The sequence below is a fragment of the Salvelinus namaycush genome, chromosome 8 (genome assembly GCF_016432855.1).
Source record: "Salvelinus namaycush isolate Seneca chromosome 8, SaNama_1.0, whole genome shotgun sequence".
NCBI classification, from domain to species: Eukaryota; Metazoa; Chordata; class Actinopteri; order Salmoniformes; family Salmonidae; genus Salvelinus; species Salvelinus namaycush.
Window position 1 is genome coordinate 4,998,502 of NC_052314.1, and position 15,000 is coordinate 5,013,501.

The 15,000-nt window shown below is 43.1% G+C and overlaps 1 protein-coding gene across 1 annotated transcript in view; it reads left to right on the forward strand.

Annotated features, from left to right (window-relative positions):
* Positions 1-15,000, forward strand: part of LOC120051662 (growth arrest-specific protein 2-like) — a 35,567-nt gene that overhangs the window by 8,021 nt on the left and 12,546 nt on the right. Inside the window, exon 3 of the mRNA XM_038998554.1 lies at positions 8,531-8,594. Within this exon, the coding sequence (XP_038854482.1) occupies positions 8,531-8,594 (64 nt within the window). The remainder of the gene's footprint in view (positions 1-8,530; positions 8,595-15,000) is intronic.

Genomic DNA, 15,000 nt, shown 5'->3' on the forward strand with positions numbered 1-15,000 from the left:
GGCTGGGAAACCTTCACCGCAGTAAGCTAGAACCAAGGCAGGGATCATATAGCCCGGTTCCCATTGGCCCGTGTTCAAAAAATATCTCAGTGTAAAAGTGCTGATCTCGGATCAGTTTTGCCTTTTAGATTATAATGAGGAATAGATTATATGGACAAAAGGGGACCTGATCCTAGATCAGCACTGTTACTGAGAAACCTTTATTATACGGTCCCAGATCTGTTTGTGCTGTATTGTAAACTCCTGTGGTTGGTTGGTTGGCATGACAAGACCGCACCGACAGATCTGGGACCAGACTAAGGATCATTGTGGGAAATGAGGACACCTAGTCAGTTGTACAACTGAACGCATTCAACCTGAAATGTGTCTTCCGCGTTTTAACCCAACCCCTCTGAATCAGAGAGGTGCGGGGAGCTGCCTTAATCGATGTCATCAGCGCCCGGAGAGCAGTTGTTGTTGGGGGTTAACTGCCTTGATCAAGGGCAGAACGGCTGATTTAAAAAATAAATAAAAATCTTGGCACCTTGCCAGTTTGGGTATACAAACCAACAACCTTTTGGTTACTGGCCCAACGCTCTAACTGCTAGGCTGAAGGTAATCACCAGACTGATTTTGTTGTTGAGGTTTAGGTTTTTCCCCATGCAGTGCCAATCAAAATAAAAACGAAGACTCGTCAGCAAAATTCCCTCTCAGGTATATCTGGGAAATGTGAATTCCTTTGTCTCGTTGTTTTTGTTGTCCTTGAATTCAATGCTACCACTGAATTAGTAAATATCTCATGGTCTTACCGCAACCATTTGAATTATGACTCAGAATACTGAGCATTAGGCATCTCAAGGACTAAGAATCTTTGACATAGAATATTAGGAATGCCAAATAACACAACCCAACCCTGTATTCTGGCTGTTAAAACAACCTCTGACTTCCCCCAGTTTGACAGACAGGATTTTACTTTAGAGGTGAAGAAAATCACACCCACACACTCCCTCCAGGATTGTGTTATAATTTAGCCTATTTATGGTTCCACAGGAATCTGAAAACAGACACAATATTAGTCTGCGGCTAGACAGATGGTCCTACATACATGCCGCATTTGAAAGAAACTGAAGTTATCAGTATTCCTACTTCTACTTGCTATATTGTATTTACTTCGCCACCATGGCCTTTTTTTGCCTTTACCTCCCTTATCTCACCTCATTTGCTCACACTGTATATAGACTTATTTTTCTACTGTGTTATTGACTGTGTGTTTGTTTATTCCATGTGTAACTCTGTGTTGTTGTTTGCGTCGAACTGCTTTGCTTTATCTTGGCCAGGTCGCAGTTGTAAATGAGAACTTGTTCTCAACTTGCCTACCTGGTTAAATAAAGGTGAAAATAAAAATAATTAAATGATAGCTGACTTCTGTTGGCATCTGTTGATTGGATGATATAGTGTTGATGTTTTCATATAAAGACAGTCTAATCACCAATTGAGACTTGAAGACATCAGATTCCCAGTCATTTTGTGTTCTTAAAATGGATTTGCCTAAGATATTCTAGCAAAGTCTGTTTCTGCAAGTTCTTTGGCATGTCATGCCATGGCTGTAGTGAGCTGTTGGTACAAGCTTTCCCCCTCTTGCGGCCCCATATTTGAGTAGAGGCCACATGCAGGATGTTGGAGTGAGTAGCACTGTATAGGAAGGTACTGTATAGCTTGTTGCACTGTATGGGAAGGTACTGTATAGCTTGTTACACAGTATGGGAAGGTACTGTATAGCTTGTTAAACTGTATGGGAAGGTACTGTATAGCTTGTTACACAGTATGGGAAGGTACTGTATAGCTTGTTAAACTGTATGGGAAGGTACTGTATAGCTTGTTACACAGTATGGGAAGGTACTGTATAGCTTGTTAAACTGTATGGGAAGGTACTGTATAGCTTGTTACACTGTATGGGAAGGTACTGTATAGCTTGTTACACAGTATGGGAAGGTACTGTATAGCTTGTTAAACTGTATGGGAAGGTACTGTATAGCTTGTTAAACTGTATGGGAAGGTACTGTATAGCTTGTTACACAGTATGGGAAGGTACTGTATAGCTTGTTAAACTGTATAGGAAGGTACTGTATAGCTTGTTGCACTGTATGGGAAGGTACTGTATAGCTTGTTAAACTGTATGGGAAGGTACTGTATAGGAAGGTACTGTATAGGAAGGTACTGTATAGGAAGGTACTGTATAGCTTGTTAAACTGTATGGGAATGTACTGTATAGCTTGTTACACAGTATGGGAAGGTACTGTATAGCTTGTTAAACTGTATGGGAAGGTACTGTATAGCTTGTTAAACTGTATGGGAAGGTACTGTATAGCTTGTTAAACTGTATGGGAAGGTACTGTATAGCTTGTTAAACTGTATGGGAAGGTACTGTATAGCTTGTTAAACTGTATGGGAAGGTACTGTATAGCTTGTTAAACTGTATGGGAAGGTACTGTATAGCTTGTTAAACTGTATGGGAAGGTACTGTATAGCTTGTTAAACTGTATGGGAAGGTACTGTATAGCTTGTTAAACTGTATGGGAAGGTACTGTATAGCTTGTTAAACTGTATGGGAAGGTACTGTATAGCTTGTTAAACTGTATGGGAAGGTACTGTATAGCTTGTTAAACTGTATGGGAAGGTACTGTATAGCTTGTTAAACTGTATGGGAAGGTACTGTATAGCTTGTTAAACTGTATGGGAAGGTACTGTATAGCTTGTTAAACTGTATGGGAAGGTACTGTATAGGAAGGTACTGTATAGGAAGGTACTGTATAGGAAGGTACTGTATAGGAAGGTACTGTATAGCTTGTTGCACTGTATGGGAAGGTACTGTATAGGAAGGTACTGTACAGCTTGTTAAACTGTATGGGAAGGTACTGTATAGGAAGGTACTGTATGGGAAGGTACTGTATAGCTTGTTAAACTGTATGGGAAGGTACTGTATAGGAAGGTACTGTACAGCTTGTTAAACTGTATGGGAAGGTACTGTATAGGAAGGTACTGTATGGGAAGGTACTGTATAGGAAGGTACTGTACAGCTTGTTAAACTGTATGGGAAGGTACTGTATAGGAAGGTACTGTATAGCTTGTTGCACTGTATGGGAAGGTACTGTATAGGAAGGTACTGTACAGCTTGTTAAACTGTATGGGAAGGTACTGTATAGGAAGGTACTGTACAGCTTGTTAAACTGTATGGGAAGGTACTGTATAGGAAGGTACTGTATAGGAAGGTACTGTATAGGAAGGTACTGTATAGCTTGTTGCACTGTATGGGAAGGTACTGTATAGGAAGGTACTGTATAGCTTGTTAAACTGTATGGGAAGGTACTGTATAGGAAGGTACTGTATAGCTTGTTAAACTGTATGGGAAGGTACTGTATAGGAAGGTACTGTATAGGAAGGTACTGTATAGGAAGGTACTGTACAGCTTGTTAAACTGTATGGGAAGGTACTGTATAGGAAGGTACTGTATAGGAAGGTACTGTATAGGAAGGTACTGTATAGCTTGTTAAACTGTATGGGAAGGTACTGTATAGGAAGGTACTGTATAGGAAGGTACTGTATATCTTGTTAAACTGTATGGGAAGGTACTGTATAGGAAGGTACTGTATAGGAAGGTACTGTATAGGAAGGTACTGTATAGCTTGTTAAACTGTATAGGAAGGTACTGTATAGCTTGTTAAACTGTATGGGAAGGTACTGTATAGCTTGTTAAACTGTATGGGAAGGTACTGTATAGCTTGTTAAACAGTATGGGAAGTTACTGTATCGCTTGTTAAACTGTATGGGAAGGTACTGTATGGGAAGGTACTGTATAGCTTGTTAAACTGTATAGGAAGGTACTGTATCGCTTGTTAAACTGTATGGGAAGGTACTGTATCGCTTGTTAAACTGTATGGGAAGGTACTGTATGGGAAGGTACTGTATAGCTTGTTACACAGTATGGGAAGGTACTGTATGGGAAGGTACTGTATAGCTTGTTAAACTGTATGGGAAGGTACTGTATAGGAAGGTACTGTATGGGAAGGTACTGTATAGCTTGTTACACAGTATGGGAAGGTACTGTATAGCTTGTTAAACTGTATAGGAAGGTACTGTATAGCTTGTTAAACAGTATGGGAAGGTACTGTATCGCTTGTTAAACTGTATGGGAAGGTACTGTATGGGAAGGTACTGTATAGGAAGGTACTGTATAGGAAGGTACTGTATAGCTTGTTAAACTGTATAGGAAGGTACTGTATAGCTTGTTAAACTGTATGGGAAGGTACTGTATAGCTTGTTAAACAGTATGGGAAGGTACTGTACAGCTTGTTAAACAGTATGGGAAGGTACTGTATAGCTTGTTAAACTGTATAGGAAGGTACTGTATAGCTTGTTAAACAGTATGGGAAGGTACTGTATAGCTTGTTAAACTGTATGGGAAGGTACTGTATAGCTTGTTAAACTGTATGGGAAGGTACTGTATAGCTTGTTAAACGCTGACTGTGCTGTTTTATACGACCAGTCTAATGACAGCAACGGGTTGTTCACTTTGATAGAATCCTTGATGTTAAACACACCAAGCACTAAGTTTACCATGTCAATTAAAGAGAATGTTTAGCTTGTTTTGGCCGTGAGCCCAACTGTAAAAGTAATGTACCCGTCTCCATCCTATCCAACTGTAAAGTAATGTACCCGTCTCCATCCTATCCAACTGTAAAGTAGCCCTGTAAAGTAATGTACCTGTCTTCCTCAACTCTGGTACTGTAAAGTAATGTACCTGTCGCTATTCTCTCTAACTGAGAAGCAGCCCTGTCAAGTAATGTACCCGTCTCCATCCTATCCAACTGTAAAGTAGCCCTGTAAAGTAATGTACCTGTCTTCCTCAACTCTGGTACTGTAAAGTAATGTACCTGTCGCTATTCTCTCTAACTGTGAAGTAGCCCTGTAAAGTAATGTACCCGTCTCCATCCTATCCAACTGTAAAGTAGCCCTGTAAAGTAATGTACCTGTCTTCCTCAACTCTGGTACTGTAAAGTAATGTACCGGTCTCTATCCTCTCAACTGTAAAGTAGCCCTGTAAAGTAATGTACCCGTCTTCCTCAACTCTGGTACTGTAAAGTAATGTACCTGTCGCTATTCTCTCTAACTGTGAAGTAGCCCTGTAAAGTAATGTACCTGTCGCTATTCTCTCTAACTGTAAAGTAGCCCTGTAAAGTAATGTACCTGTCTTCCTCAACTCTGGTACTGTAAAGTAATGTACCTGTCGCTATTCTCTCTAACTGTGAAGTAGCCCTGTAAAGTAATGTACCTGTCTTCCTCAACTCTGGTACTGTAAAGTAATGTACCTGTCGCTATTCTCTCTAACTGAGAAGCAGCCCTGTCAAGTAATGTACCCGTCTCCATCCTATCCAACTGTAAAGTAGCCCTGTAAAGTAATGTACCTGTCTTCCTCAACTCTGGTACTGTAAAGTAATGTACCGGTCTCTATCCTCTCAACTGTAAAGTAGCCCTGTAAAGTAATGTACCCGTCTTCCTCAACTTTGGTACTGTAAAGTAATGTACCTGTCGCTATTCTCTCTAACTGTGAAGTAGCGTAAAGGCGTCTGCATGCTCCTGTAACGCTCGTCGTCGTAAGGAAGAGTGGACCCAAGTGCAGCGTGGAAAGTGTTCATGACCTTTATTGTCAAGAATCACTCAAACAAAAATAACGAATACAAAACGAAAACGAACAGTTCCGTCAGGCACAGATACTAAACGGAAAACAACCCCCCACAAAACCCAAACGGAAAATGACAACTTGTATATGATCCACAATCAGAGATAACGATAGACAACCACACATGGCAAAAACAACAAAGAAATAGGAAACATAGAAACAGAAAACCTAGAATGCCCACTCTAATCACACCCTGACCTAACCAAAAATAGAGAAATAAAAAGTCTCTCTAAGGTCAGGGCGTGACAGCTCCCCGGCTGTATTATGATTATATTTTGTGACGTTTTTCTTCGTTTTGGTCTTCGGGCAAGGGTTTTTTCAGCTGTTCGTGGACATAAAAACAATTTCTGGAGGAAAGACCGAAGCTCGGTAGACGCCCCTTCGTCGGTGTTGATCAACAGTAGGGATTCTTCAATGAAGTGTGTGTTGTCATTCAAACGAGAGACTACTCGTATTCATGCAAATGTTTTCACTTGAGAAATACTGCACCAAACATCTTAGTTAGATGTAAAATTGCGCGACTAAGACCTCCTCGGTAAAAATGTATTACAGATTTATTGAGTTATCTTAGATTAATTCAGACTATTTTGAGATGAGGAAGTGTATACTCGCTATTGTTGAATTATATTTTTTTCTCTAGCTAAGGTACGATGCACAGTTGGTCACTTCACCTAGGTGAGTTCTGCTAGGAGCAACACCTTTTAAGGTAGCAGACCTGTCAGTTCCAAGATGGTGGTTTCACTGCATCTTGGGGGCTTTTTGAAAGAAAAAATATATACTTTTAACCTTTATATAACTAGGCAAGTTGGTTAAGAACAAATTCTTATTTTCAATGACGGCCTAGGAACAGTGGGTTAACTGCCTTGTTCAGGGGGCAGAACAACAGATTTTTACCATGTCAGCTGAGGGATTTGATCCAGCGACCTTTCGGTTGCTAGTCCAACGCTCTAACCACTAGGCTACCTCCTGCCCCCGAATTAAACGGGTAGATATTCAAGACATCAGACCTAGTTCTACTCCCCAGCATGTCTTCTCCTTTTTAAGCCCTATCCTTGTAACTCTTCTAAACTGTTCTGTAGACACCCCATAGAAAGGTTAGTGTCTTTAGTTCTTCCATGGAGTTTAATCAGAGTATCCGTGAAGATCTATTTTACACTGATTAACATTTAGTTTAGTGCTAACCGGGAACTACTGTGTTTAGCAGGAAAGAGCCTGTTTGTGGGTATGTTTGTGTGAGGTGATAATCGGAGCATATTTTGACTGACAGATGATAGTCTGATTGTCTTGTGCCACGGCCCACTTTTGGTGCACCTCATCATGCCTGAAATCTAGTTTGCTGATCGGGTTTGTCAGCAGTTACGCTACCTACCTACCTACCTACTTACCTCCCTCCCTCCCTACCTACTTACCTCCCTCCCTCCCTACCTACTTACCTCCCTCCCTACCTACTTACCTCCCTCCCTCCCTACCTACTTACCTCCCTCCCTCCCTACCTACTTACCTCCCTCCCTCCCTCCCTCCCTCCCTCCCTCCCTCCCTACCTACCTACCTACCTACCTACCTACCTACTTACCTCCCTCCCTACCTACTTACCTCCCTCCCTACCTACTTACCTCCCTCCCTCCCTCCCTCCCTCCCTCCCTCCCTCCCTCCCTCCCTCCCTCCCTCCCTCCCTCCCTCCCTCCCTCCCTCCCTACCTACCTACCTACCTACCTACCTACCTACCTACTTACCTACCTACCTACCTACTTACTTACTTACCTCCCTACCTACTTACCTCCCTACCTACCTACCAACCTAGCTAGCTACCTACTTACTTCATGTCTATTACAACACAAGACGTCTCCACTTCTGTCAATCAAAAGCCTGTTAGCAGCCTGGCCCCAGTTCAGCATGGTTTTCCTCAGCAGTGATGCTGACTGGCTGTGCCCTTGTGACCTCATCGGTTTTTAGAATGCGGCCGAGAAATCAGAAATAGAGAGGGATTGTGGGGGAGAGAGAGAGAGGAGAAGGGGAGAGAAATAAAGAGGGAGAAATGGGTTGGAGAGAGAAAGATGGATGGAGGAGAGAGAGGGAGAAATGGGTTGGGGAGTGAAGCAGGCAACAAAACAAGTCATAGAGCTAATGTCAAATTTCTGAAAGCAATTCTGCATCACTAACTATCATGTTGTTCCCCAGAAGCTATGGATGTGAAGAGTCTTGAGGGCATTTAGCTTCAAAGTCAATAACAAGGGAAACTGTTTGTTGAAAAATTTAATATATATATATATATATATATATATATATATATATATATGGTAATCACTTTAATGTTTTCAGGTACTAAGGGCTATTGCTGTTTAGTTATACCACTGGGCTGGAGCGTTGCATTGCATTGCATTGCAATCATTTTACTGAGGGAATGACCGAGAGGGGAGCAATGGGCTCTTTTGTTTTACTTTGAGCGAGAGTTTCTCTGGGTTTGCTTGGAGGCTTCAGAGAATTCCTAATCAGAACTGGGTTCAAATAGTATTTGAAATCATGTTACTGGGCTTTATTGAGCTTGCCTGGCGCAATGGAACCGATGGAACCAACGGAATAGAAGAGTGTAAACCTCGACCATCTGGCACTTCTGGCAGGCTAAAAGTATTGTCTGTTACAGAGCTTTTGATGGTGGGTCTCCTGATGCTGGTCTGTTACAGAGCTGGGGATGGTGGGTCTCCTGATGCTGGTGTGGGTCTGTTACAGAGCTGCTGATGCTGGTGTGGGTCTGTTACAGAGCTGCTGGTGTGGGTCTGTTACAGAGCTGGTGATGCTGGTGTTGGTCTGTTACAGAGCTGCTGGTGTGGGTCTGTTACAGAGCTGGTGATGCTGGTGTGGGTCTGTTACAGAGCTGCTGGTGTGGGTCTGTTACAGAGCTGCTGGTGTGGGTCTGTTACAGAACTGCTGCTTACTGTTCATTTTTTAAATAGTTTAATTCACTTTTGTTTTATGTATTTCGCTTGTTTTGGCAATGTAAACATATGTTTCCCCAATCCAATAAAGCCCCTTTGAATTGAATTGAAACTAAATAAATGTAATTGAAACTAAATAAATGTAATTGAAACTAAATAAATGTAATTGAAACTAAATACAGCCCTTATGAATTGAGGGGAGAGAGGCAGGATGTAGAGAGGAGGGAGAGAGCTACCGAGACTCTGGAGAAAGTGGTATGGTGTTTCAGCTTGTCTGACCTAGAAACCTGTTCACTCTCCCTAAAAGAAGATAAGGGGAAAGTGAACCCATATTTATCTCTGAGCTCAATAAGTCATGTTTGTAGAGACTGGGCTTGAAATATGGTCAGTCAGTTAGGCAGACTGATACAATATTACTTCTCGGGATGGTCAGTCAGTTAGGCAGACTGTTACAATATTACTTCTCGGAATGGTCAGTCAGTTAGGCAGACTGATACAATATTACTTCTCGGAATGGTCAGTCAGTTAGGCAGACTGATACAATATTACTTCTCGGGATGGTCAGTCAGTTAGGCAGACTGATACAATATTACTTCTCGGGATGGTCAGTCAGTTAGGCAGACTGATACAATATTACTTCTCGGGATGGTCAGTCAGTTAGGCAGACTGTTACAATATTACTTCTCGGGATGGTCAGTCAGTTAGGCAGACTGTTACAATATTACTTCTCGGGATGGTCAGTCAGTTAGGCAGACTGTTACAATATTACTTCTCGGGATGGTCAGTCAGTTAGGCAGACTGTTACAATATTACTTCTCGGGATGGTCAGTCAGTTAGGCAGACTGTTACAATATTACTTCTCGGGATGGTCAGTCAGTTAGGCAGACTGTTACAATATTACTTCTCAGGATTTATTACCCTTCCCCATGTCTTTTTCTTCCTCCTCTCAGCGCTTACTAAGCAGGTTATTTCATGAGAGATTGAACATGGCACTCGCTGCTTAATATACCTGGGGCCAATTTCTCCCCAATACTTTAGTCAATTAACAGAGCTGCCGGCCGAAATGAAATCTACAGCAGGATTAATACACGCTCTTCCGATTCAGTGGCTCCGGCGACGTGTTCTGACCAGCAACTATCTGCTCGCAGAGAAATGGAAAAATACATGTGTGGAACTGATCATTGATCGCATGGTGCAAGAATGAATGCAGTCAATTGATTATTGAATGTTATCGATGGACATAGCTTTGTAGAATTTAAATATACACCGGCTGCCTCCTGCTCAACGCTTAAACTCGGTAACGAATATTTTGAATTCACGAATTATAGGTCTATTGGGGCAAATCTCCCGGAATCTCCCATTCCGCTAAGAGTCGTTCACAATCTAGTCCAGTTGCGCCTGCAACTAGACCTCGTTTTCAGATGTATCAATAAATAATCTTATTTATATGCCTCGCAATCACAAATGTACATTGTTTGAAGCACAGTTTTAGAAATTTCAGTCACAGTTGACAGCTCCAATAAGTCCCCCAAATGGTGAACGAGATGGCTTTAAGAATCATGATTTCTTCCAAGTTTTTTTTGTTCATCGTTCACCGGTAGGGAGTCCTGCGTGCTCTGGGCATTACTGACTCAAATGAACAGAATGAGTCGAAAGATGAGTCATTTTGAATGAACGAGTCGAACAGATCAGATTCTGTAAAAACAGAAACTTTCCATGAAAGTATTTAGACCCCTTTTAGAAACAGGGACCAGGGACGTTTTAGAAACGTTACAGCCTTATACTAAAATGGATTAAATTAAATGTTCTACACACAATAAATCAATCTACACACAATACCCAATAATGACAAAGCGAAAAACAAGTTGACATTTTTGCAAATGTATAAAAATAAAAATAAACATACCTTATTTGCATAAGTATTCAGACCCTTTGCTATGAGACTCAAAATTGAGCTCAGGTGCTTCCTGTTTCCATTGATCATCCTTGAGATGTTTCTACAACTTGATTGGAGTCCACCTGTGGTAAATTCAATTGATTGGACATGATTTAGAAAGGCACACACCTGTCTAAATAAGGTCCCACAGTTGACAGTGCATGTCAGAGAAGAAAAAAAAACAAGCCATGAGGTTGAAGGGATTGTCCGTAGAGAGCAGAGACAGGAAGGATTGTGTCCAGGCACAGATCTGGGGAAGGGTACCAAAACATTTCTGCAGCATTGACGAGAGATACAGATATCTCTTGGATAATTCTTTGGGGAAAGGATCATTACACTATGACGTCATAATGGAGGACACACCCTTGCCGTTCTGTTACGGATAGAATAGATACAGTTGAAGTCAGAAGTTTACATACACCTTAGCCAAATACATTTAAACTCAGTATTTCACAATTCCTGACATTTAATCCTAGTAAAAATTGTCTTAGGTCAGTTAGGATCACCACTTTATTTTAAGAATGTGAAATGTCAGAATAATAGTAGAGGGAATGATTTATTTCAGCTTTTATTTCTTTCATCAGATTCCCAGTGGGTCAGAAGTTTACATACACTCAATTAGTATTTGGTAGCATTGCCTTTAAATTGTTTTAACTTGGGTCAAATGTTTCGGGTAGCCTTCCACAAGCTTCTCCCAATAAGTTGGGTGAATTTTGGCCCATTCCTCCTGACAGAGCTGGTGTAACTGAGTCAGGTTTGTAGGCCTCCTTGCTCGCATATGCTTTTTCAGTTCTGCCCACAACTTTTCTATGGGATTGAGGTCAGGGCTTTGTGATGGCCACTCCAATACCTTGACTTTGTTGTCCTTAAGCCATTTTGCCACAACTTTGGAAGTATGCTTGGGGTCATTGTCCATTTGGAAGACCCATTTGCGACCAAGCTTTAACTTTCTGACTGATATCTTGAGATTTTGCTTCAATATATCTACATAATTTTCCTACCTCATGATGCCATCTATTTTGAAGTGCACCAGTCCCTCCTGCAGCAAAGCACCCCCACAACATGATGCTGCCACCCCCGTGCATCACGGTTGGGATGGTGTTCTTCGGCTTGCAAGCCTCCCCCTTTTTCCTCCAAACATAACTATTGTCATTATGGTCAAACAGTTCTATTTTTGTTTCATCAGACCAGAGGACATTTCTCCTAAAGTATGATCTTTGTCCCCATGTGCAGTTTTTATGGCGGTTTTGGAGCAGTGGCTTCTTCCTTGCTGAGCGGCCTTTCAGGTTATGTCGATATAGGACTCGTTTACTGTGGATATAGATACTTTTGTACCTGTTTCCTCCAGCATCTTCACAAGGTCCTTTGCTGTTGTTCTGGGATTGATTTGCACTTTTCACACCAAAGTACGTTAATTTTTAGGAGACAGAACACGTCTCCTTCCTGAGCGGTATGACGGCTGCGTGGTCCCATGGTGTTTATACTTGCGTACTATTGTTTGTACAGATGAACGTGGTACCTTCAGACGTTTGGAAATTGCTTGTGGAGGTCTACAATTTTCTTGGCTGATTTCTTTTGATTTTCCCATGATGTCAAGCAAAGAGGCAGTGAGTTTGAAGGTAGGCCTTGAAATACATCCACAGGTACAACTCCAATTGACTCAAATTATGTCAATTAGCCTATCAGAAGCTTCTAAAGCCATGACATCATTTTCTGGAATTTTCCATGCCGTTTAAAGGCACAGTCAATTTAGTGTATGTAAACTTCTGACCCACTGGAATGGTGATACAGTGAATTATAAGTGAAACAATCTGTCTGTAAACAATTGTTGGAAAAATGACTTGCCCTCATGCACAAAGTAGATGTCCTAACCGGCTTGCCAAAACTATAGTTTGTTAACAAGAAATTTGTGGAGTGGTTGAAAAACGAGTTTTAATGACTCCAACCTAAGTGTATGTAAACTTCCGACTTCAACTGTATTTGGTTGGAACAGAAATTAATCTTCTGCGTTTCTCCCAATAAGACACAGACACACATTGATAAACACAGAGTCAGCACCACTGGATGAAGAGCTGGTGGATGACCTGACAAACTTTGGTTTTGTAACCTCTCCCTCTAATCCTAACCTCTCTCCCTCTAATCCTAACCTCTCTCCCTCTCTCCCTAACCTCTCTCCCTCTCTCCCTAACCGCTCTCCCTCTCTCCCTAACCGCTCTCCCTCTCACCCTAACCGCTCTCCCTCTCACCCTAACCGCTCTCCCTCTCACCCTAACCGCTCTCCCTCTCACCCTAACCTCTCCCTAACCTCTCTTCCTCTCACCCTAACCTCTCTTCCTCTCACCCTAACCTCTCTCCCTCTCACCCTAACCTCTCTCCCTAACCTCTCTCCCTCTAATCCTAACCTCTTTCCCTCTAATCCTAACCTCTCTCTAATCCTAACCTCTCTCCCTCTCACTCTAACCTCTCTTCCTCTAATCCTAACCTCTCTCCCTCTAATCCTAACCTCTCTCCCTCTAATCCTAACCTCTCTCCCTCTCACTCTAATCTCTCTCCCTAACCTCTCTCCCTCTAATCCTAACCTCTCTCCCTCTAATCCTAACCTCTCTCCCTCTAATCCTAACCTCTCTCCCTCTAATCCTAACCTCTCTCCCTCTAATCCTAACCTCTCTCCCTCTCACTCTAATCTCTCTCCCTAACCTCTCTCCCTCTAATCCTAACCTCTCTCCCTCTAATCCTAACCTCTCTCCGTCTAACCTCTCTCCCCTCGCTCTCCCTCCAGCCCTGTCCCCCTCGCTCTCCCTCCAGCCCTGTCCCCCTCGCTCTCCCTCCACCCCTGTCCCCCTCGCTCTCTCCCCACCCCTGTCCCCCTCGCTCTCTCCCCACCCCTGTCCCCCTCTCTCTACACCCCTGTCCCCCCCTCTCTCTCTACACCCCTGTCCCCCTCCCTCTCTCCACCCCTGTCCCCCTTCATCTTTCCACCTCTCTCGCCACCCCTCTCCCGAACCCTGTCCCCCTCCCTCTCTCCACCCCTGCCTCACTCTCCCCACCCCCGTCTCTCCCCACCCCCGTCTCTCCCCACCCGTCCCCCTCTCTCCCCACCCCTGTCCCCTCTCTCCCCAGTCCTGTCCCCCTCTCTCCCCAGTCCTGTCCCCCTCTCTCCCCAGTCCTGTCCCCCTCTCTCCCCAGTCCTGTCCCCCTCTCTCCCCAGTCCTGTCCTCCTGCCCCAGCGAACAAAATCACTTACAGCCCAGACAGAGACCAGCTATCCCCTCCTCTCCATTCCTCTCTACACCAGCTCCTCTTCTGTTGTCCACAGACTCCATCCACAATAGCCTGACTTCACACAATACCCACTTGGACAGCAGACTGTCCTGAAACTGCTGTGACTGCCTTGGCTTACTAAATGACTGATATGGACTGTAATGTGTATTTTAAACAGTTGTTCACTGTACAGGAAACACAGAGTAAGAGAAGACAGACAGTGGGGAGTTGGCTGGCTGGCTGGAGAATGTTATTTAAATGTTTCACTCAGTCGTACAGTGGGGAGTTTCGTGTTGCTCTCTTCTATGCTGTTAAAGTCTACGTCAGTGCCTAGGTTCTGCAGTATGTGTCTGTGTCCCAAATGGCACCCTATTCCCTATATAGTGCACTACTTTGAATCAGAGCCCTATGGCATGGTCAAAAGTAGTGCCCTATATAGGGAATAGTGTTCCGTTTGGAACACAAGTCTGAATTTAATGTGAAGATGATCTCAGAGCATCTCTTGAAATATGCATGAGAATACCTAGCCTTTTAAACTTGATTGATGAAGGCCACGTCAGCCGTAGAGGTGCAGACGATTCTCATGGTTTTTTCTCTCTCCTGGTCAGTTTTCTGGCTGATGGTTGGTTTATTCCTCTCTTGTTTTCAACCCCAGCCAGCTATGCTCCTAGACATTTTTTTTATTCAGTGAAAAAAAATTCTGGATAATTTAGGACTAGAATGGAATAGAACTTGATTGTCCATCCAAGGCTAGTAGTGTGGTCACAACCACAGTGCGTTACAACAGGGTAGCTAAGCTAACTGTCCCGTTCCCTCAAGGCTAGTAGTGTGGTCACAACCACAGTGTGTTATAACAGGGTAGCTAAGCTAACTGTCCCGTTCCCTCAAGGCTAGTAGTGTGGTCACAACCACAGTGTGTTATAACAGGGTAGCTAAGCTAACTGTCCTGTTCCCTCAAGGCTAGTAGTGTGGTCACAACCACAGTGTGTTACAACAGGGTAGCTAAGCTAACTGTCCCGTTCCCTCAAGGCTAGTAGTGTGGTCACCACCACAGTGTGTTACAACAGGGTAGCTAAGCTAACTGTCCTGTTCCCACTCTTTCCCCTTCTTGCATTCTTTTCCCTGTGATGGATTGAATAGCGTATCATCACGGT